Raw genomic sequence first — 24,815 nt, 5'->3', positions numbered from 1 at the left:
AAAGATAATTGTGCCGTCCGCTCATTATGTGGAAAGTATTATTACTACATTAGTATATTTTTTACCTACCTGTTCAATGTGAAACTGTCTAGCATTATGCATTATGCACACTGTGCATCACAAACACAGTCACAAATGCATTAAAACATTCTTTTATTGATTTTAAATAGACAGCTGTAAATGTATGTAACAAAACCAATACACGATAAACACGCACTGCAGTCAAAGGTGTCAACCCCTGGAATATAAAGTCATTTTAGAATATAAAAATAAATAATGGAATTTGGTTTATGGAATACAGAAAATATGTTTGTTTTAATCGTTAATCCGATTCGGATTTCTAGCTGTATTTCACATGGTTTGACTGAGCAGTACCGTCAGATATAAAAACATAATGCAAAAGACTTTAGTACAAAAAAAAAGGGAAGACACATCGTCATTGTGTACTTTGGAGCACGTTTCTGATGTCCCAGCTGGGACTGTTTTAGTTCAACGTGATGAACCAACGTTACATTACAAACACATTACATGGAAACAGCACAACATTATAAAATGTACTGGTACACTTAATTTCATCACATTAAAGAAGTAATAATCTAAACATGAAATTGGGATAAATACTGCCCTCCAGTTTCTGGTGGACAGCAGTAGTTACATCATTCCTGACCTTATTAGAGGCCACGACCCTTCTGTAAAACATGACTCTGTTTTCCCATGTGGGTTTTATGTTTATCACTGCTTACCCTGTGAGAGGTAAACAAGGCATATTGAGACCACGAAAAAAAACAAAAAAACAAAACAAAACAAATGAACATCCAGTAGGTTGTTTTGGTTACAAAAACAGATTACAGTTTCACTGTAGTTTACAGGATGTCACATGTAGACCTTGGATAACACAGCGTGACTGGTCCTGCAGCACTTCCTACATTTCTAAGAGTCGGCTTTGCCGTAAGTCCCCTCTGGTGGTCGGTAGCACTTGGGAAAGGCCATCAGCTGCAACATGTTGAAGGCATATTTCCTGCATTTAATATTCTTTTGAACGTTCTCAATCCGACATCCTTCTCTGATGGCCCAAATAAAGAGGGTAAGGAGGAATGAAGGAGGAACAGAAAGGAAAACAAAAAGCAAACATGAGTGAATTTGTAAATGCTTGTCGTAGTAAATACAAGCTAGAGCTACATGAATATTATGATCACAGCATATTTGGATATAAAATGTCAAGACACATGTCCATAACTATGGATTTTCATACAACGTAATGCTCAAAACTATTTTTTGTACTATTTAATTAAATAGTATTACATAGAACAGTATCTGTTTGATATTTGCATGATAATCAGGTCTTTAAAAACATAAATGTGGCTTAGGTTTATTGATTACTGAATGTTTTGCAGAACATGCCTCATTTTTAAACTTGTGTTTAGATATCTTCTCAATTATGTATAATACAAAATTGACCCTGAACGTCTGTGTTCACGTTCTGCAATTTTTGTTTGGTACAAACACCTTTGTCACAGGTTTGAGATAAATAATTGAGATACTTTTTGACCTACCAAAGGAAATTTTTAATTTTAACCCACTGCAAAGTAAATATGAAGAACTTTGCTGTTTGTATTTTGTGAGCAGGAAAAAGCTTTTAGAATTAAATGCACTTCAAAAAGTGAGCTTGAGATAAAAGATGCGAACATTTTGGCGTTATAACAACACGATTAGTGCTCCTTTCAGATTTTACTACAGTGATTTTGTATCAACTTGTCTCTGTCATGTAGCAAAGATCATGTTTCTGTTGGACATGTTATGTTGTGATGTGTAATGGCAGAAAATCCAGAAGGTCAGTTTTGTAGGCACTTGGGAGGACAGCCCTACAGCAACTTGGCACGCCTTTGAAAAGGAAGTGGAATTCCACTCTAGTCACACTGATTCCAGGTGTGCAAAGTGCAACCGCTCTTACTGTGAAATACTATCAGTTTTATTTTGGCAATAAATCTAATCCAGCTGCAAATCTTGTTTAATGGAGTGAAAACAATAGACAAGTGTTGCAGAGAACGCGGGCTGCATTTAGGAAAATGATACATGCTCAATGTAGAACTTAGAAAGGTGTTCAGGAATGAAAACACAGCTTGAAGGAATGTACTGCAAATGCTGCAAGTTTTCCACAGCATATGCACTCAGGCATACGGGTTGCCGAAGCTGGTCCCTTTAGGGAATTTCTTATCATCAGTGGTGAAGAAAGAGTGGCAGATTCCAGGATGTCATACGCAGAGGATTTAAGAAGTTTGAGCTCAAGGAGAACAAAGGATTCACCAAAACAGTGTCAACAATGTCACCTCAATTCCGCTGTAGCAGCCCCTGAGGATAGTTTTATATACTCAACAGTGATAACTATAGATAGTTCATCCTCCATAATTGGGCAAATACCCAAAGAGGAGGCAGAAGGGGGTGAAGAGGGATGAATGACTACACCATTGGTTCACTGGCTCATTCACCGTGAACAAGGAAAGGAACGATAAAATCCGCTCAAGTGCTGCTTCTGAGAACACCATGCTACTTGTTAGCGCAGTAGCTGTGGCACCAGATGCAGGCCTCACAGTGACGGTGGGAGAGGACAGGGCTCCCTCACAGATCCCCATCAGTAATGTTGCAAATGATCTTAAAGGTTTACAATACCTTCTAACTAAATATTAGCCTGTTCGCCAGTCTTCACTGTCACTCCTACAATCTACTTTATGGAAAGATTGTAGACACAACAAGCAGGATTTAGCCTCTGAAAACAAGTTCTTTAGCTCCTCAGTTCAGCCTCAAGCAGCAGCTTTAATCCTTCTGAAACGGGAAGAAGCACCAACTCTCCTCCTACATCTGAAAAAGAGCATCTTCAGGGAGAAAACAGAGGCCAGAGGTCACTATGAATAAGATGCAAGATCTATGAGTTTCTTAGTGGAGATTAAAGAACCATTTTACCATCAGAACAGGGCTCCACCAGTCGGCTGTTTATGGTCAGGATTGGCCAGACAGAAGCCATAAAAAATGTTCTCACTAAAAAGGTTCAGAACAGCCGGATGGGCGTTGGGAAAAAAAGAAACTAGACCACTCTCAGACCAAAAGAAACAAGATCCTCTCATGCCCTGACAGGAACTTTAAACTATGTGGCCCCAGTTTCATTTAGGAGCAATGATATAAGAATCTTCTCACCAATCTCATTGATAGTAGTCAAAAACTGATGGTGGAAGCATCATGGTGTGGGGAAATTTTCTGCAACAGGGACTGGAAGTGTGGTCAAAGCAGGACGGAAAGATAAAAGATAAAAATACAAATTTAAGGGAAAATCTTCAGCTGAAAGCTTAAGAATGTGGTTTCCATTTCACCAGCATTGTACCAAAAATAAAACACAGTGGAGTTTTTACAAAAGTTTGGTGAATGTGTTTTTAAAGAACCCCCAAAAGAAAACAGTTTCAAACTGGTTCCTTGCTTCACTTGTGTTGTGAGTAGCTAAAAGTTTTGTAAAAAAAGTCTCACTTACAGAGAGACAGCACACCGCAGGGGGGCAAGTGAATGTTTATTCCCACGGAAAGACTGAAAAGCTGTGCAGAGTCTGGAGTAAATTTGATCTGCCCAAGTAAAGTAAAATACAGAGTGGTTCACTCCTCGTCAGCTGTTTAAAGCAGGCCAATGTGACGTATTTCATGTCAGCTGTATTGCAAAAAAAGCATTTTTATTTTATTTTATTTTAATAAGATAACACGTGTCACTAAACTGTCATGGTTCTTGGGACTGTCTGTACTTTATTTGAGCGTTATTTCTGGCGACTTTCATATTTCCTTGACTATATTTCCATACACTTCTTGTTTGTGTTCCAACAAATAAACAGAAGAAGAACAAGAAAAAAAAACAAAACAAAAAAACAGGTGTGGTGAACCAAGGTGGTCGGGCTGCAGGCCAACTGAACGTCATCTGTTAATCACGCCATGTGCAAACATGCTCTCAGAGCCCCACAACTATTAAAAAACAACAATGTACACGCATGCTCAGTGCAACATCATCTCACAAAAGAAATCCAGTAGACCACAAACAGTAACGCAGGGTAACGCAGAGGTCAGGTGACGTGAGCCCCTCCTGCTGGCACAGTTAGTGGACTCCTGGATTGAGATAACTGAAACATGGCTGAAGCTTCTTGCTGAGAAGAACCAGGAGGTTTACAGTACAGACTGTAGAAAGAAGATCCAAAGAACTGAGACGCATGTCACGAGTTTAGATTTATAATCATTCAGTTGTCCTTTGAAGAGCTGAGGGTCAGACTGTCGCTTGCTGCGACCTAAGATACAATGAGATTTTATAATTGTTGCCTTGGTTTATTATTTCCAGCTTTGCTCCTTCCCAGTTCTGTTGGTTGTCCTCTATGGATTTAATCGCAAACAACAACTTTTAATTAATTTTGATACTCAAATATATTAAATATCAGATACTTTAACACTTTAACTCAAGTAGTATTCTAAAAGGTGACTCCTCCTTTTACTTGAGTCAGTTTCCAGTAAGCCAACTACTTCTATTCAAGTATAACTTTTGGATACTTTATACAAGACTGGCTCCTTCACAGCGCATATCGAGACAAACAACAATCCCCACTTACACCTACAGCCACTTTTGGAGTTGCTGAAAGACCTAAATATTTTTTGGGTTTGTGCTAGGAAGCCTAAGAGACCAGACAGAGACAGGGAGAATATGAAAACAAAACGAAGTACCTTCTTATTGTGAGGTGACTGTGATATTTTTGAGCAATATAATTCTCAAAAAACAAAACAAAAAAAAAAAAAACCCAATTTTTTATATTCATAATATTTCATAATTTTCATATGTAGCTTCTGTTACTTACTTCCTTTAACATATTCAAATGATATCACAACTAGGGATGAGACTGGCAGTTTCACTTATCAACGCATGAAAATACCAAAAGCAATAATCAACACATTCAGCTGTTTGCGTGTGTGCTGTTGTCCAAAACATATTTAAAGCAGTCAGTGAGTCAGACTGAGTGACATGTTCTTTCACTGATGAAATTAATGGGCACAAAAGTTTGAGGCCATCTTATACACACCTAGAAAACTCACTGGTGCACAAGGTGAGTGCTGGTCTGTAGCTGAAACGACTGATGAAATATTTTCATCTGGTTCAGCGATATTCGTTTAAAACTACATCACCTAACTGTTTCAGGATGTGACTCACCATATTTTTTGGATGAAACAAGTGTTTATTTGTGACTTATTCATTTTTAAAAGGTGTTTTTGATTTGAGGCTGATCTTGGACTGATCAAGTGGACGTGTCTTCTAGTCAAAATGAACCATCTGCACTGAACTTCAAGATTCAGAAACCACCTTCCTACTGTGTGTTCAGTGTTCATCTAGTGTGAATTTGATATTGATGGTATTGATAAAGTTCAGACGTTATAGTTTATCATGGCAGACTGCTGGTAGAACAGAAAGGGATAAGGTACCATGAATACCATCTGATTGCAATCAATTTCCCTGAGTCCTCAGCAGCTGCACAGACATCGGCAGCCATCCGGTGTACAGTAACTGTGGTTACTACAACCTGAGACAGCCAGTTAAATCAGACTACCACCAGTTATTAAAGAAGAACCAGCAAACACAGAAAAGGGGAGTGGGTAAAGATGGCATTGTCAGCAATTTATTGATATTTTGCAAGCAGAAAAACAAGACTTAAAATGAGCCACACAACCAGTAAGTGGGAGCTAACAAGCAGCAGGGCAATGGGGTAAAAGTGTCTTGACGCCGGTTTGTTCTCTGTCACGGTGCCGGCTTCGGGGTCCTCCCACTGCCCAACGTCCCCCTGGGTCAGCCGACTGCAGTGGCGCCCATCAGAGTGAAACAGATCGACCAGAGATAGATCAAAACACCGCCGTGTTAGTACAGTGGAGATGTTATTTAAGTAGGCGTTCTACCACAGACTGATTGCTGGAGAGCCCATTCAGGCTGGTGATAGAATGCCCACTCAGACAGAGCCATTACTACAGACTTTGCCTCGAAAAGCCACAGACAAGCAGGCAGAGATGGATGAGCAGAACTGTGAGAAACAGGCTTGATAAAAGCTGCACTTTAAGCCACGTACGGAAATCAATCGATGAGGTTGAGAATGAAGGAAAGGGCCATGCAAACAAAAAAATGTAACAGTAAAGGTTTTATATAGACTGCATTTCCATCACATCCAATTCCGAGGTCAGAAGCGCAGACTTCGTTCTTGTGGTTGATGGTTGAACAGATTTGTCGTGGAACGTGACTGCCGTACAAGTATTGATCTCCCTTTGAGGCATGACTAAGAACATTCGTCGTCAGACAGTGAAAAGTGTTTCTTTAAAATCATCAGCATCATTTGACAAGTGCAGATTCATTTCAAGACAGAAGAGCTCTTCACGTCACTGCTGCAGAAACAGTGAACACATGAAAATAATATCACATGCCTGAAGATTTTGGCTGAGCCAAAGAAACAGCATACATGAAATACAATCAGGTATTTCATGTAGCGGCAGAATACACGTGAATAAAAAAACGTAGCCATTATTAATTACGTTATTATTTTTGGGATGTTCAGAACTGGAAACTACGTCAATCGCAACTGCACACTGTCTCCAATTATCAACCACAATAATATAACATGTTTGGAAGCTGCTGTAGTTCTGCACAACCAGTACTTCACATCACATGCTGATGAACAAAACAAATCAGCTACAGGATAACAAAGACTAAACTGGTCCATCCGGTTTAGATTCTAACATGAAGGCCTTCTGCAAATGTAGTCAGGCCAAGCTAAAGATCAATGTCGGAAAATCTTACAAAGCATGACCAAAGCAGATGAGCTTAACTTCTTTGATCACAACAAACTCAGTTTCCTTAACACTAGAACTGCCAAGAGGTGATTTTGACCTCGCTTCACTACACTACAGGCTTTATAATTGGAACTGTGCCATAACGTAAATGACCCCTCCTGCGCTTTAGAATGATGACCTCTTGGCGGTTCTAGGTAAAAACCACTGTTTTTTTTTTTTCTCTCGTTTTTTTTATTCCAGAATCACGAAAATGCACAAGATGATGTAGAACACAATTTTAGGAAAAGTCATGGACTGGGAGACATGGGAGTTTTTACGCAAACAGAGTTACATTCATTTTAAGTGGCAAGAGAGGCCAAAATGACCTCACGGCGGATCTACTCGGCAGAAGTACTGCCGAAGATGCAGTTCCGCTGTGTGTGGCTTTCCAGCCGTTAAAACTAATGTAATTAAATCTCAATTTAGTACCCACATTCTAAATCCAACCTATATCCTGGAAAAGGCTGTTGTCCAGGTGTCACCCAAAAGATTTCACTTGATCCTTTCTGGATTGCTCTTACCTGCCTGTCTCTGTTTTACTAAGTCAAGTGATAATTCATATTTTATGGAAGTCAGAACTAGTCAAAGTTTAATAGCCACTGTTCTAAACAAACTAATTCAGATGGTCGAAGAAGGAGATAGTACTGCAGATTATTGGAGCGCGCATTTCGCTCTGGAAATGTCACGTTTGTTTTGGTTGGATTGGTTTTGATGCATCAAACATTTTAGGTTAGGGTTTCAGCATGCTCACATATAACCAAAAGACAACAACATTACATAAAATTCATTAACACCACATGGGAAAACAATATTTGTCTTGTCTCTACGAGAGTAAGACAAAAAGTACCAGCGGAGTGAGCAACGGGAAGTTGCCAAAGAAGACTATAATCGTTTAAATGTTTGGACCACAGTCATGCAAACAGAATAATAACAGAATAGAAACTGAGTAATTTTGTTGCGTAGTTGTGGAGAGTTGTGATCAGTTTTTTTGAACTGCAATGATTGCGTTTGCATCTTTGGGTTGTGGACTGGTTACTGCCTTTACTGGTCTAAAACAGCTGCCATCAGCTGGTCTCTGCAGGTAACTGCTGCAGGCATTTCACACGTATACTCCACCAACAGCCTTAAAAAAAAGTTCCAAAGTCAAACTTTATCAGATTTAGACAGATGTAGATGTAGAAGTTGACCCAGCTGGTAAAAACAAACATGAAAGGCAGCAGTGTGCCTGCAGCACTGATAAGAACATGCATGTGCAAGGGGAAGGTGGTAATGGAGGAGGGAGCACATGATGATGTTTTTAAACTGCGAGAAGATGCAGACAAAATGCCCTTCATGTGTGCAATGCAGGGTGTCAGCTTTTGCTCATAGATGCAGGTTGTGGGTGCAGGTTATGACTTTAAGAGCAAAAGAGCTGGGCAATAAGCAAATCTTTTGCATCATTAGTTCAAGAGTCAGTACGCTCAGATTACAAAAAATATACATTTCCAGATTTTCTCACATCCCCTTTGTGGTTTCTAACAATGCAGATTGTTTTAGGGTTTGTTTTTTTTTTCGTTCTGTAAAAGGGTGGGTCGCCAAACCTTTGATGTCGCATCCCACTTCAAAACACAGTCCTGTTTATTCTAAGCTCTTCCACATAACTGACAAATCAATTATTTTTGTTGGCACTACCTGTCCTGTAGAAGGTAGTTAAAACGCTAGTTGTTGGTGGGCATGTTCAGAGACATGTTCAGAGCGGCTGAATCACCGAGCCACTAGACTCATTCGTCGAGCCAACGAAAAAAGTTTGTAATTTTTTTCTTATTGACTCATCAAATGACTCACAACTGGGAGTGGCTGGGATAATAACTTGCACCCAAACAGTTTTATACTGTGTCTTAGCACTAGCTTACCTCCGCATACAGTCCAGAGCACGGATGAAGAAATCCTTGCTGAGCTGGTGTTCATCACGTAGGAGAGCACACTGCTCTAATGTGACAGACATGGATGTCCGGTCTTTGGCACTTTTACAGCTGGTGAACCTGATGCCATTTAATCTTCGGCAGATCTGGAGGGAAGAAAATGGTGCATGAAATATTTATGTGGCCCGTTCTCAAAGTCTTTTGGTAGAAAAAGATTGTTCTTGTAAGGAGACTTGTGTTATTTTTTATCATATTACTCAAACACAGACCAAATGAATTTACACGTGCTACAAAATTAAGTTGTTAATTTTATCCATCCACGGAAAAATTGTTGAATACCTAGGCTAGTAAGGTCCATGTAGATGTAAAACTAATGAAACATCTAAATCCTGAAATCACTCTGAGTACTTTTAGTGTTACCTGGCTAATGTTAGGTTGCTAACATGATAAGATTGCACCACCTTAACGTCAAGATGTTCAGCTACTGCAGCTGTAAACGCTGTTACATCAGTTTCTCACAGTGGCATCAGCAATACCATGTGGGAACCTTTCTAATAATTCCTTGACATGCAGTGAACATGAGTTGAAAGTTTATCATCTGTTCCATATCATCTTCTAAACATAGTTCAACTTGGCCAGGCAGTCCCTGAGGCTCAGTTCTCACCCGTAATTATCATGTCAGAGGTATATACAGATTTGACTTTCCTTTGTTATGCAATATATAAAGTTTATTTATACGCTTCAGAGAAAAGTTTCTTCCCGACAGGGACAGAAAGGACATAAAACCTGACACTCACTGTTCCAGCAATCCAAAGAATCTCCACATTCTTTCTCTTCTTTGTGACTACATTCTGACCCAGCGTTTCAAGTAATTCCTTTATGTCAGTCTGCGTTTGAAAACAAGGCAGACCTGTTCAGAAAACACATGAAGCACACTGTGAGCACCAGAGATGTTTACAGCTCAGATGTCAAACTCAGCACACATCAAAAGCCATTATTTGCATTTGCAGATAACCCCCCTCCACACACACACACACACACACACACACACACACACACTCTCTCTGCACTCACATTCTAGCGACACCTTTTCACTTAATGATTTGTAATAGGCTTCTAAAATCTCAAAGTTCTTTTGGTTTATTCTCTCTTGAAGGGAGATATCTCCAAACCTAAGAGGATGACAGATGGAAAAGGGCAGTTAGAGTGGAGCACCAAGACATTTACTTAATATGAACAACAATATGGTTTATGTGTTCATCTTTTTGTGGAACTATATTTGCTCACTCAATGCAGCTGTGGACTCTGTGAACTCTAGTACCTCATCCGATGCTGATGAGTTTACTCTCAACTATTGCTGTAGCTGGTTATGATTAACATCTTCAGAGTGATTTTTCTCAAGTGTGCCAGTTTGGAAGTTTGTCAGAGTGAACAGTACCTCTCAGCTATTGTTTGCTGTTCATTGATGCCCACATTAAACAGCACCGGGAACACTCGAACAGGCTTGCCCTCCTTCATCTCCTCTGGTAATGTCTGGAAAACCAGTCTTGGTAATGGCACTTCTATAGTGAAGTGGTCTCTGAATGCAAGGAGAGAAAAAATAAAATGAAAGGTAAAAGGAAGCATTTGACAGAAATCACTACGCTTTTGCAAATTCTGCAGAGTGAGATAAGCTTTGGAAGCTGCACCAGTTGACACCATAGACAGCTCAGGACGTGCTGTGAAAAGAGACAAAGGAGGTATGGATTGGAGAAAGATGCTGCCAATGTGTGAGACAGACTGCCTGACAGATTCACATGAGGGGTAGGTGGGGCAAGAAAAGTGTGCTGATTTGTCACCCCTGATATAATGCACACAGTCAGTAATCCAGAACAACTTGGGTTGACTTTGTGATTTAGAGATGTGTTATGCGACTGCACAGTCACAATCCACATGACTCAGCTGTTACTGATCATGACTCACTACTGAGGTTTGACTGCATACCTGAAAAGACCAACACTGGCCTGCACATGCTACTTTATGTACATGCTGAGCAAAGTTCATTATAAGCTGTACAAAACTGCTGAAGTGCTTGACCTAAGCTCTGTATTTCAGTCCATAAAGCTGCAAAGTGACTGGTGTGTTTTGTTATCTGGTGGAACCATTCCCCATGTAGCTGTACACAGCTGATTTGGTTCTTTATTCTGGCTTTTTCCCAGATAACTTAGAGTGAGTGGAGGTCTTTCTGTCTGATCATAAAGCTTTTACTTTTAAGCGTCTGTGCTCAGCTCTACCTAACTGTTCTTACTGCTGACACAACAAATTCAGTGATGATTTCACTTCACACACACAGAAAATAAGAAAGGTAACATGATAACAGTGATTAAGATGACAATACAGAATTTTGGAAGAGAAATGGGGGAAAAAAAATGACATCTGCTACGCACAACACTCATAACATGACTACCCATTTCAGTGAAAGACGCAAGATCAGCGCATCCGTCTGACCTAATACCGCAGAAATGTAATTAACTCTGTCAATGATCAATGATGCATCCCAACCTCACATTGAAAAATTCCTCATCAGAAAAATTTGCAGCTGGTTTTCCTGGGAAAACAGACAGTGTTGTGCTGTTGAAGGCTAATATTCTTAAAATAATTTATCAAATACAAACCACTATCTGAAGAGATATTATTCCAATACTTTTAAAATTTTATTCCAACAAAGTGTCATTCCTGGTGATTTAGGGTTTGAAAACTGCCTGACTGATCACATCAGCGTGACAATATGTAGAAACCTGGGCAGGGCTGACTCTAAATCTACTATGTTCACGTGTGCACCATCAAACTTTCTCTGTACTCACAGAAAATGTCTCCTCTGTAACTCATTTTAATTATGGCGTTCCTCAGGGCTCTGTGCTAATTTTAATACACATACTCTGTTGAAGCCAGGTCATTCAGAAACATGGATTTCTTCTGCTTCTCTTACACAGATGATATGAAGGGACATCCAGTTTACAGTTTCCAACCAAAACCCCCACAGCCTAGACATTATGTTTCCACATAATGAAACAATCAGGAATAAGTCTGAGGCCTTTATACTTGGCACAACAAATTCTGTTTCATAGTAAGCTTGTTTGACCAAAAATAAATATCGCTTTTGGATTTATAGTTGATGCTGATGCTTCTTTAAACAACTCCTGATACAGAAAGCTGCTGCGTATCAACTATCACCAAGTAATATGAGCTTATTTTTAATTTTAAACCATTAAATGGCTTCACTCCAAAATATATGAAGACTTATTAACCCCCTCACCTCATTCTTTGTGGATGTCAGCTTAATACTGAGTGACTTCACCTCTGAGCCCTCAAATATGTGACAGTCTAACTATCAAGATCTGACAGGCAGCATCATTTGTGCCTATTAGAAATCTTGAGAAAACATCATTTTATTGGAAACAGTTTTCAATGGTTTACATATTGTGTTGTATTTCCCCAGTGTACAAATTATATTTCTGTATAATTTGAATTTCACTATTCCGTGTTTTATCATGGCTTCATTTTCTTTTGTTTGTAATTTCAGTTTTTTTTTTTTTTTTCCAATCTTTCTCTTAAGTCCTCTGTGACCAAAAGAGGGTGCTGCTGTGCTGTATAAGTAGGGTGTATTGTTTTTCTTATTATTCTCATCATTTATTCATTCATTTATGTATGTCTTTATTTTATTTTATTTTGTAATAGAACTACAGCATGGGAAAACCCCACAGCACTTTGCATTTGGTTTAATTTTAGGCCATCCACTGTTAAAAGTGTTGTCTTTTAAATGCCCCTTCAATTAGACACAGTAACACTATAATTATATAATGATGGATACCAAATATTTTATGGAAAGACAAGATTTAAAATGAGTGGACATGTTACATAAATTCAATTTGTGCTAATTATAGTTGAGTTAGTGACAATTTGGATACACGACACACACAATGTTTCTACTCTTTCAAGCACTTGAGAATGAAGAAAAGTCCATGAATGGGTGTGTCACATGAATATATTTATATAGTAGAACCATACTACACAGTAGTTCTGTAGCTGAGTTAAATTAAACTGTAGTTGGATACAGCCCTGCTCTAGAAAGTTTAATTAGAAATTAGGAATTCTTCCTAATGAATCAAGTTATATATTTTTCATATATCTTAAATGAAAATATGTTGATTCCAATGAGTCCTTCATTTTAATGTTAATCAACAGACAGCGACCAACACAATGTTACCTGCTATTACTACAGTTGTGTTATCGTTTGGATGATCGCATAAAGAAATTTTGATTAAGAAACACCGATCAAAGCACTCAAGCAGAAAGGGAGGTAACGTCTCACCGTCGGCCACACACTAAAGGCTGGAGGTCACTAAGGTCATCGGTCTTGGCCTCTGTGATCTTGAAAACAACTCTTTGCAAGTCTGAGATTCCAACCTCCATGTCCTCCAGCATCCCAATCTCTTCACCTTAAAACAGTTTGACAAAACAGGATCAGCAGTGGTTTTAGTTCTAATTCGTGAAACAAGTGGCTTTCATGAAAAATTAAGTGAGTTCAGCTCAAATTCAAGTTTCTTGTGGCTAAACCGGATGATAAATGTAAAAGTAAAGGTGTCCAAAATTTGACACTGCAGTGGTGTTTTTTGTTGCCGATATGAAGGGCACACAGATCATAAAAAAGGGCAAAGCCATTAACTGCCTTTATCTCGGATCTGCCAGAAAAGTGCTTGCTCTGCATTCAGCTGTTAAGTTCACTGTTCAATCCATTTAACTTCTTTGCGAGCTGAGCCATGAACCCAAGAAAACCAAAATGGATGAGAACTTTCATCATGCTGGTGAAGGGAGGAATCTGTGTTCTCATATCTTCCAAGGGCCTCATATTTGATTCAGTCTCCTGACTTTGTAACAATCTGGTAAACACCATCCTCAAGATACTTTGTGATTTATTATTGGAATCACACTGCACAGTGAGTTATGACTTTGTTATGCTTAACTGTGATTTCATGTAACCTGAATGATCACTATCCAAGCTGGACCGTATTATGTTTATTTTTGTTTTGAGAGACGTGACCTTCAAAACAAATTTACTCACTGTAGGTGCTGAGCAGGCTCTCAAACTGGACTACCAGGCCAACCAGGTGGAGCTGCCTCAGGAATCCTTCGTCCTGCATTCCTGCATACAGCCTCATGACGAAACCACAGGCTAAGGCTGCCAGCTGAGAAAGAACAACAACACACACACACACACACGTTAGTCTAAAATTAGCAAGCTGTAATAAAACGACATGAATGTCAACCAACCTCCCAGCTGTATTCATAGCACATTGTTTCAATTGTCATTTTGTAACAATGGAAAACATTTTCATTCCTGTAATTGCTGTTTAGCTTGTGTACATTAGATTTACATTAGATAAACTAAAGATAACCTTTTGAGAACTTCTAAAGGGCTTCTAAAGAGCTGATGCTATCTCAGTGTTTCCACCTACTGCCTGACTGAAGACCACGTCTCTCCTCTGTTGAAGGAGGAAGCCCTGTGGTATGCTGCAGGCGGCCTCCTGCAGAAGCACAAAAGTCATGGCTTTCTTAGCCTTCTCCACCACTTCCATCACACACTCCTTTAACCGGGTCACCAAGGGACACAGCTGCTCTTTCCAGTCACCTGTGGAGTAAGCAGGGGCGGGGACAGAAGAGGAGGAGTTAAAAATAATTAGGTGATTGTAAATGCAATTAAGTTAATAACTGCTACAGTATGAACTTCTACTCAGCTAGTCATTAATTATGTATTTTCTATGATTAAACATTTTTGCATTTTATTTTTTTACTGCATTGGCAGCAGAGTGACTTTAAGCCAGAAAAAAAAACATTTCTAAGACAGTCATTCGAGGTGCAAAGTCTAAAAGCCAATTTCAACCAAAATGTCAGGCACTCTCTCCGTGCTGCCTCCTTCTAATGAACCTCCTGCTGGTTTGTGTCCTGCGTTCTATTTTCACAAAGCCAGCTGCACATGCAGTATTGATATGTTAAAACGTTTCCCTGGCTGATGGGCCACTAACCGGTTAATGCAAATTATGAAAGATTAACATCGTAAAATTCAATCAGTACATTTTCCTGTTTAATGCGCATATGTTGATTAATTTTTTTTTTTTTTTTTTTTAAATCAAATCACAAGTGGTTGAGTTATTTGAGAGTAGTTTTATCTAATTAGATGAGCCAATTAGTGTTGGATGTACCCCCTGGCAGCAGAAGTACCCCCTAGAGCACAAGTGCCCCTGGTTGGGAATCACAGACACTATTTACTTTGTACTAAATGTTGTAATATACTGATTTAATGTTAATCTAATATTAACTAACTGTCCCAGCTGTGCTTTTCCCCATATTTCATTCAGTATTCCACTGTGTGACACGGATGGCACGCTCAAAGATAATATTATGATAAATATGATAAAGATAATAATAATATGGTCAAAGTACATACTCAAAAACAGCTTACAAATAACATGGAGGAATGTGGACATAGCTGTGGTATCTTCACTGTATTTTATTCGCATTTCCACCATTAATAATGAGTTTCTTATAGTCCTGTCTGTAACCAACAGGGGGCAGTGATGGATAAGCAATCTTGAAACTGAGTTTTCGTACTATGCATTTTGTGCAGCATCAACACGTTGAAAAGTTCTTGACAGAAAGCAGGAATTCGTGGCCACACACACGCACACAAACTGGTTGGATATGACAAAGAATATACACCACATCAGTCCTGCTGTCGTTTTGTCAGAGAAATCATGTCTCTTATCTCATGCAGCAAATGCCGCCTCTACACAGAGAAGGAGGAAACAGAACTCCAGCTGTCATCTCTTCACATGCCCACCTGTCTAAACATCTGAATGCCCACAACACCTTGTCATCAAAAGTCTGGGCTTCATCATTCTCTGCTTGCAGATAAACCATCTCTCATTATTCCATCCGTGTTTGTATTTAGACAAGCAGAAGACCATTTGCTCCGAGTCTGTTCAGCGTCTTAATGAAGGTGCTTTGGGGAGTTCAGCATATCTGTCAGACTGAGCACTGGGGGATGGGCCTTGCTCTTACACATGCACACAGCCACAAAATGACAAAGTGAGTATACACACAAGCAGAGGAGCCGGAATGTATGTTTGGCTGTGACACACATTTGCATAGCTATCTTTGTGGAGACCCAAAATAGCACAGTTCATAACCCCTTTACTGCAACCTTAACAGCTAAATACTGAGCCTCAACCTGTACTCCAAGGCTAACCTCATCATTATTTCTACCACAGCCTTAAAATCAAGTCCTCAACCCTCACAACAAGTTCCATGACCCCTTCGGTGTAGTGGTAAATAAAATACCAAAACAAGCAGAGACACATGCGCACACACACACACAGAACTTGTCGCCTGGACAGACTAATGCTGCTGCTGCATGCCAGTTGGCAGCTCTACCAGACTGGTAACTTATCTGGACACAAGTTTGTGGCAGGATTTCACTGGACGTGAGGGACGAGTGGGCAGCTTGTGGTTGACAGTGAATGGTTCTGCATATCAAATATTACTTTCATCTACTACTCTGGCAACAACCTAAGCATTTTTTTGTTCATGCTTAACCAACAGACATCTTGAGTCTTTTGGCAACCCTTTCATCGGAGGCTGAAAAGGCTGAGACTGTTGAGCATCACTTGTCTTGTCTTGTCTTGTCTTTTGGCCAGAAAGCTAAAAATATCTGCTGTTTTGTGAAATATGTAAGAAGGATGGATAAACATTTTACCATACATACATACAAATATTACTAACCTATAGTACATCACAATTTCTATTCACCTGATTTGGTAAAAAAAATAAATAAAACCTGCACTGAAGGCATACATCTCTCTGGTTCTTTTTTGTTTTTTTAACTGTAGTTGTTGAAGAAGATTGCAAATGTCAGCAATGGCCAGCCAAGATATTTACAAGCTGATGATTGTGGTTCACAAAAAACAAAGTTATTTACCAGGGTTGTGTGACGTAATGACATCAGCTAGCTGCTGCTCAGGGACCTTCTCCTGTTTGCTATTGTCATCCTCCTGCAGTTTATCCACCATGGCGATGACACAGTTGAGACATTTGGCCACGTTGGCCCACACCCTGTCCTAAAAGAGCCAAATGTACAATCAGCAGTCACATCAGCCACAGTGCTTAGATCACGCTCTCTGGAGCTCTCTGTTTGATACGGTGATATTGAAATGAAAATGTGTAACAAAAATAAATCCAAAAAACTACATCAGGTAAAAGTATGAAGAAAGCAATTGTTCAAAGACAAAACAAAAGGGTGTTTCTTTTTACAGCCCAAAATGGGTCTGCGTCCAAAAGGTCAAAATGAAATTGCTGTCTGGATATTCTGAGATTACTCTCAAGCCATTGTTTGCAGCTTTTTCTCTCTTTTCCTGTGTTCTTACTGCTGACTAATAAATAGACATTTCCACACGTGTAAAGATACCTTTCCGAGTGTGTGAATACATTGTAAAGTCTAGGTGTGTACCTTGATCTTTGTTGATTCTAAAATATGATTTGAGTGTGTGGGAAGAGTGGGGAATATTTTAGGAGATAATTAAGCATTGGTGTGTAGACGTCCTGCTGTCAGTGTGGCAGGGACTGTCCTCACACAAACAAACCAACAGTCATACACACTTTGATGAAAGGAAGCAGCTTGGCTTAGTTTCAGTGACGAGGATACCAGCAAACAATTTCTGGAGACAGTTTGTCATGATGAAATGTATAATCTCTTCTGAAGAAAAAAAAAAAAAAAAAAAATCTTATTTCCAAATGTTCACAATGAACCATAAAAAATGTCGGACTCACCCATTCTTCTTCATCATACTCTTTATGGTGCGGTATGGAGTCTTGGTGCTTTAGAGGCAAAGGTCCACCTTCTCCTTTAGTTGTGGTTTGTGATCCTTCCACATTATTACACACTACTGTGCCTTCAGTGACTGACAGGGCCGGACTGTGACCTGGAAGTCCTTGGACTGGACTCTGATTCTTATCACCACGCTGGTGGCTGTGGCCTTGATGTTGGCCTGACTGCGCTGGGGTTTCCTTCTGGTTCTTGGAAACGTACCCGGGCTGCGCTGCATGCAGTGCTAGCAGTGCACTCTTGACCAGTTCATCCTTAAGTGTGTGAACAAATTGTTCGGTCTGTAAGACAGAGAAGAGAAATTGGAAAAAACGACAGTTACTGCGAGACTGAAAAGGGAGAGCAGAAAAATCAAGAGAAAAGGAGATTTTACCAGGCAGAAGAAAACACAGGTGGAGGTAAACTTGGAAGCAGGTAACTATTTACAGAGCAAGTGAAAGGAAACAAAGAAAATGAACACTCTCCCTCACCACAAAGGAGCTGCTCTCTATTACTGCAGCACTGCCAGTGAGCAAAAAAAACAACAACCCCCCCCCCCCCCCCCCCCCCCCCAGCAAACAACAAACAATTCAATTACTCTTCCTCCAGCCTGTTTCTCCAGGAGTGCACTTCCTTTGATCTGAAATTCACCAGCTACTGTACGTTGATGATGATCCCGGTATCAAGGAGCCACATGCGCGCTGCCGCCACTGCGTAAAAAAATTATAAGGGCTCTCAAGAGTAATTGCGTTAGCACTGCAATAAGCAATTCTATTACCACAGCAAAATGCAGAGAAACACATGAGACAAGCCTCCATGAAAAGAAGCCTGCAAGGTCATTATATACAGATAATTGCAAGACAAACGCCTACTCTCCTGATTCCTTCCTGGTTGGAAAAGGGGATACATTTGTCAAGACAACTGGGAAAGAATAGAAGTCGATCCAGTACACGCATGTGCTGTTGCTGCACTAGAGGCAGTTTGTATTGCAATACTGAAGAATTAAATAGGAATTACTTTGGCTTGTGATCTCTTAAAATTAAGCATTATAAACTGTGGCATGTTTAAATGACAAGGGTGATTTTTCATCCCTGATGCATAATCTAATCCATTATTCTGCCAAAAAAACAAAACAACAACAACAATTCAGTAATGCATGGAAATGCATATCAGTTTTTAATTTTCTTTATTTTGGCAGGAATGATTTTGTTCTTCTCTCATGTAAATATACCAACGTAATTTTATCTTTGTGAGTTGCAGTCCCCATGTTTGGAAACACCATAAAAGCGTTTAGTATTACGTCCTGTGTCCAGCTGAAGTGAAGGTTTTACAGTTCATCTTTTCTGTCGCTTTAACATTTATTCATCCGCCAGTGATTTTCTGCCATTTCTTTTTTATGTATCCCATCCCTGCTTTTATCTCCACCTCTTCCATTTCCCCCCCCTACCTGAACCAGGGTCTGTATCCCCACCCCGCTTTCACTGGTGCAGTTGGTTAGAGGTCGGAATAGTTGACAGTCGTGCTGTTTGAGATAGTCGTCTTTGTGTGAGGAGTGGTGATGGCTGACATTAGGGGGTGACTCTGGGACACCAGTGTTCACTGTCTACCCTCCTGGAGGTGTCGTTGGCCTAACTAGACGAAACACTGACGAAAGGAGGTTCCCACCTGATGACCCCAAAGTCATGTTAGCTATCACTGCTCACTGGCCTTGTTAGATATTATCTGTAGGGAACATAGAGCAGGGTGAAAGTTTGTTGTTCGTTAGGTGATCACTGAGTCTGGTCCATTTTTTGTCGCACAAGTTTCTTGTGTTTTCTCTAAATTTAACATCCACACTTAATGTGAACGCATCACTACATATAACTAATGATCACATTGTTTCTTCCAGTTTAGATCAAGATTTGTATTCACTGAGTATACAGTACGTTCACTTTTTTATTTTAAGTGATCGGATCAGTGCTCATAAGGTTGGGATGATCTGTTGCTGATTGAGTGCAGCAGGTCGTTCAATCTGTTGCTGATTGAAAGAGTAACTCACAGTTACTGTGTGAATAGATAGGTGTTAGCAAATCATGATTGTTTATTTGATTTCGACATGCTCTCAATAACCAGAAGTAATACCTGCCATTGCTAACAGCCACTCACCCAGTCAGTCGATGATTCACTATGGTGACTGTGGTGAATTGGCAGAGAATCAACAGTGAATTTCCAGAAGCTTGACTATGATCCACTTCCACTCCACTGGCACCAGCAGCACTGCATCCACTCTGAGCACCACGACCTACCGCCTATCCACATGTGGATGTACATATAATGAAGGCCGCTCACTTCAATGATGTCTATTGTTGTTCACGTGAAATTGATTTCACTGCTGTGATTCCAAACACCCGTTCCTGCTGTTACTTTTCACAAATCGGACTCATTATAGGTTTAAGTGAGGAGAAACTCCCCTTCTCCCTGATCTTTCCAGTGTTCCTCTTATGGTGCGGCTGTAGTCTGCTTCAGTGAGGAAAGAACAACATAATTATTGGTTCATATGAGCTGCTTTGTGCTTCTTTTTTTTTTTTTTCAAAAGCTATAAAGATTGTAACCCAAACTGAATGGGGCCATTTGATGAATGCTTAAGCAGAAAAAGCAAACTATGACAACACTTAAAACGCCATTGCATTTAATTCAGATGCATTTTAATTGTCTTGCATGGATCCAAATGAGCTCCGTAGCTGTAATTCAATGATGTAAGAACTAAAATCTATGGATATGAAGAAATGTGTAATCGCCTGACAACAGGCAGTTCCGCTGGAATACCCCTCTGTGATTCACACATTCGAATACAAAGAGGTAAACATTGTTTCAAGGTGGAAAATGTTCAGAATGAGTGTAAAATTATTTATCAGAACACTAAACAGAAACTCGAAACCCAAATGTACATTAACATTCAAATTGAACTGAGCTGAATGTTAATTTGCAATCTATGACACCATGTATTATTCATTATCTTCCCTGAGATGAGTGAACGAAGAAACACTTTTGTTTAAAAAGATCTGGGTCATATCTGTGCTGCTTAACCACAGGGTCGCAGAATTCATGCATCTCACTATGCCAGTCCTCATACAATAATTTTCTATGCTGCTGTTTTTAGCCAATTTTGCAATTTATGTATTTAAACATTAGTGGACATAAAAATATTCAAGTGGAGTATCAAGAGCATGACTCAAGTTATTCTTGATCTTAGTACATTTCAAAATATTTGGACCGTGCCAGGTTTGTATAGGCATACTGCTCGTACACCGTTCTGCAGGATCCATATAGATATTTTATTCAGAGTCGAAGGAGCATTCCTTTGAGATAAGAAAAATAAAAAAAGTCTTTGCATTTGTTTATCAATGCAAGATGAAAGCAACTCCTCCACACGAAGAAACTACTCCTTGGTAAGGATATTCAAAACTTACCAGTTTTAGTTATCTGAAATACTCTAAACTCCCTTGGGAAAAATTTTGTTGCTAGTCTTTCTTCAATAAATCTGCTGATGTGTTCTCAACTGAGCGGAAGTATAAGTCAGAAAATGCCTCTGCGGACTCAGACTGAAAAAATAAGGTACGTTTGATGCAAAGAAGAAGAAGAAGAAGAAAACTGTAGGAAAATATATTCACCCCGAACAGTTTTGAATGATTTTACCCCAAAGGATGAGGAAATTTTGGCTGAGTGAAAAATAAAGCTTTTTCATTCGGTGGAACATCACAGGAGAGGTGAACGGAAGCTGGATGAACAGAAATGGTCAGATTCCAGCAGCGCTTGGCTGCAAGGACACTCGCTCACATATTACGTATGTGACCTCTATACACCATATAATTTGACGTAACCATGCATACATGATCAAAGCCACAGCTCTTCCCAGGTAACTGTTATGTTGGAGGCTGATAACTTCTCCTAGGATACAGCTGGAAGGAGGAGAGCTGTGTGGCAATTGTCTTTTCACTGTGATTGTCATCAGAGCGAAACGATTATTATCGTCATCAACAGAATAATCATCATGTATAGAGAAGTAACAGCACATCGGCCATGCTCAACACTAACCAGGATGTTGCCAGGAGAGTGAAATATTCAATAAGAGTGGTTTGAATTCGGGGACAATTCTAGGATTAGAGCTTTTGGGGTGCTGAGGACTCAATAAGCCCGAAAAAAACTAAACAAAACAAGCAAGCGAACCAACACTCATCACTCATGTACATCGTAACATCATTGACTTCTAAAGAACAAATTCATTCCACAGTGGCAGCTGCATTCTCAATTGTCTGCTTTAATATAAAAAAAGTCATCATTGCCTACATAACTCATTTGATATAACATATTCACAGCTCTCCTTTTAGCTTGTTCGTATAATCTATTGCTATAAGCTCACAGTTCTTTTTCAGGACAAACGAGACAGAGTTCACGCTTCAGGACAACTGCTGAAATTCAGGAGTGTCCAGGATTTTTCATGGTCATCTGGAAACCCCACTGTGGGCATTAAAGTCACATCATTTTGACCTCATTCTCTCACCTGAATGTTGCTCTTTTTTAATTAAAAACCTGTCAAATGTCCAAGAATGATGGCTGACTGGCTGACTGGCTACACACACACAAAAACGCACACGCACAAACACACACAGACACTCTCACACAGGAGCATCAGTCATCTATCTCATCATATCTCAAATCATTCCATAATATTAAAGGGCTCTTATTTAGTTAACTAGTCAGTGATGATGCAGAAAAATCCATCAACACAAACCAGACACACAACAACAGCTTCTCTCAGATTCAAACAGAGAGGATAACCTGTTATATTAAGCAGTTAGAGAAACTGTCGGATAGCTCACTCCTACCTAACAGCACAAATGAGAACCAGCTGGTGATGATTATAACATGTTGGTATTGAGTGGTAAAAGGGAGGAAATGTGTAACATATCCTGGTTTGGTCTGCTTAGAGGAACCACAGCAAACACAGCGGAGCCAAGATTTCAAACCCAGATTTATGTTAAAAAGAAAGGCAGACATTTTTTTTACTGATATTTTTAGGGGTGCTTGGACTCAATGGAGGGGGCTACACGTGCCAATGCATTTAAACCAAGAAGGAAAAAGTCAAGAGGTACCAACAGCAGATATCCTTCTGATGTCCTTCTGGATGTGTTTCATTTTTTAGATTCTCTGCATGTCTAACTCACTGTCTTTACTTTAAGAAACTTCACACTCACTGCAAAGAACCATTCACTAATTCATTTGGCGTGTGTGTTTGGGTTTATATATTATTTTTGCTCAGTTGCTCCCTTTTTCCTTGTTTGTTTAATCCCTACATAATCCAGGGTGTATAACTGTGAGCTTCAGAGCTGCTGTGGACTTTGTTACCTTCAGACAGAGAAAAGCTACCCCCCCCGCCCCCCCATGTCCAGGCTTTGTGCTGAGCTAAGCAAACCTGCTGTTGGCTATGGCCTCATATATAAAGGACTAATATGAGAGTTGTATTGATCTTTTCATTTCATTCTTGGGAAGAAAGCGAATACTGCATTTCTCAAATTGTCGAGCTATTCTGTTAGACCTCTTGACTTAAATTTTGGGATTTTGGATTGTAAAAATCAACTATGTGCATATGTGTAAATATGTGACTGTGTGTCCATGCAAACACACAGTTCTGTGTGAGCGCGCCTTTTAAAAAAGGAAAAAATATATAATTCATGTGGTAGACGACCAGATGTGCAGAAGGAAATATTGATAAATCATGTGATGTTGTCTTGATGATTGGAGGCTTCGGGGCTTGAAAAAGTGATCACAGTGTGAGAAGACACTCGCACTTTCACACCTCTACACACACACACCCACAGATTTACACAGACAGAAACACAACTTGAGATTTTAATCAGAGGGCAGCCCTGCATGTGCTGACCAGGCCAGGGGTTTACTTGGCCAACGTGTGCGTGCCTAATCAAGGATGAGAGAAAATGGTGACAGAGCAAATGTACCAATTAAGCAGGCTGATTGGGCTCTATTCCACTGTGGCAAAAACAATCTCTCCCACAACAGATTGCAATCTGACAGCACCAGATGTAATTCATTAATTATACTGATAAAAACGCCTCAGCACCATAAATGTCCATGCTGCTATTGACTTTTTCTAGTTTAGTGTTTTTATGATGAGTTATGGATTTTTCCTCTGGTTGTCTGTTTAGCATGAGCACGTGTGTCAGACTTCTGGGTTTAAAGTTTCTAAGTTATTCTCAGAAAATGCTGCATTTGTAGCTTGTATTTGCAATCGAACTAGCAGAGCTGGCATTTAATCACTCTTATAGGGTGGTTCCTCAGACAGGGTAAACATTCAGTATTGCAGTCAGTTGAACCCAATTCGATCACTCGAAACGTCCTCAGATTTCAGCGCCAGCAGGAAAACTGTTGCGTGTAGACGCAGAGGCAGATCCCCAGAGCAAATAATTGAGTAGTTTTTTGATGAAAATGGGTTTAAATGAACTGAAATGAAAAGAGTAAGCCAAAAGGCCTTTCAGGTTGAGGAATTAGCTGTCACTGTTTGGTGATGTGTTTTGTGTACTGTAACGGGGACAGTAGAGATAGGATGGAAGGTAGGGGATGGATTAGGAGTCTGCCTTGCCTTGTCAGAAAGGTGCTTCAGTGCATCCTTTATCCCAGGTGAAGAGTGCTCCTGGGCTGCCTGGAGGAGCTGGTCCGCCAAGCTTGTGATGAGGGGCTGGAGGAGGCTCATAGTGCTGAGTACCTCCTGAGCTTTGGCTGTGTGCTCTGGAGAGTAGTAGATACACTGGTAGGCAGTGCTGAAGCTGTGGTGGAAGGGGAAAAAACAAAAAAAAACAAACCCACAACACATCAATTCAGATTTGACAGATTTCGCTGCAGCTGCGCGAACACGGGCTGGAGACACTGCTCTGTATCAATTTTAAGAATAAAAATAAAAGTGGCCCAAGTCTGATTTCCAAACTGGGCCACACTTGGAGGAGATTGTGGCCGTGCTGCAACAAAGCTTACCCACTAAGTTTGGCTTAGACTAGAACTGCTTGTTTTCATAGGAAGCATGTGTGCCACAACAAGCTGAGTATTGAGAAAGTTTATCAAACACACACAGAACTTCCAAAAAAAAAAAAA

At 39.9% G+C, this 24,815-nt stretch overlaps 1 protein-coding gene across 1 annotated transcript in view; it reads right to left on the bottom strand.

Annotated features, from left to right (window-relative positions):
• Positions 1 to 136: 136 nt before the first annotated feature.
• inpp4b (inositol polyphosphate-4-phosphatase type II B) overlaps positions 137 to 24,815 on the bottom strand; it is a 119,009-nt gene continuing 94,330 nt past the window's right edge. The window contains exons 12-22 of the mRNA XM_029512084.1: positions 24,310 to 24,493; positions 17,639 to 17,974; positions 16,791 to 16,929; positions 14,272 to 14,444; positions 13,878 to 14,001; positions 13,128 to 13,254; positions 10,215 to 10,355; positions 9,851 to 9,948; positions 9,574 to 9,686; positions 8,768 to 8,922; positions 137 to 1,063 (exon numbers count right to left, since the gene is read on the bottom strand). Of these exons, the coding sequence (XP_029367944.1) occupies positions 931 to 1,063; positions 8,768 to 8,922; positions 9,574 to 9,686; positions 9,851 to 9,948; positions 10,215 to 10,355; positions 13,128 to 13,254; positions 13,878 to 14,001; positions 14,272 to 14,444; positions 16,791 to 16,929; positions 17,639 to 17,974; positions 24,310 to 24,493 (1,723 nt within the window). The 3' untranslated portion in view covers positions 137 to 930. The remainder of the gene's footprint in view (positions 1,064 to 8,767; positions 8,923 to 9,573; positions 9,687 to 9,850; positions 9,949 to 10,214; positions 10,356 to 13,127; positions 13,255 to 13,877; positions 14,002 to 14,271; positions 14,445 to 16,790; positions 16,930 to 17,638; positions 17,975 to 24,309; positions 24,494 to 24,815) is intronic.

Source organism: Echeneis naucrates, chromosome 1 (assembly GCF_900963305.1).
Source record: "Echeneis naucrates chromosome 1, fEcheNa1.1, whole genome shotgun sequence".
NCBI classification, from domain to species: Eukaryota; Metazoa; Chordata; class Actinopteri; order Carangiformes; family Echeneidae; genus Echeneis; species Echeneis naucrates.
The sequence above is the reverse complement of the archived record's forward strand: the minus strand, read 5'-3'. Positions and strand labels throughout refer to the sequence as shown.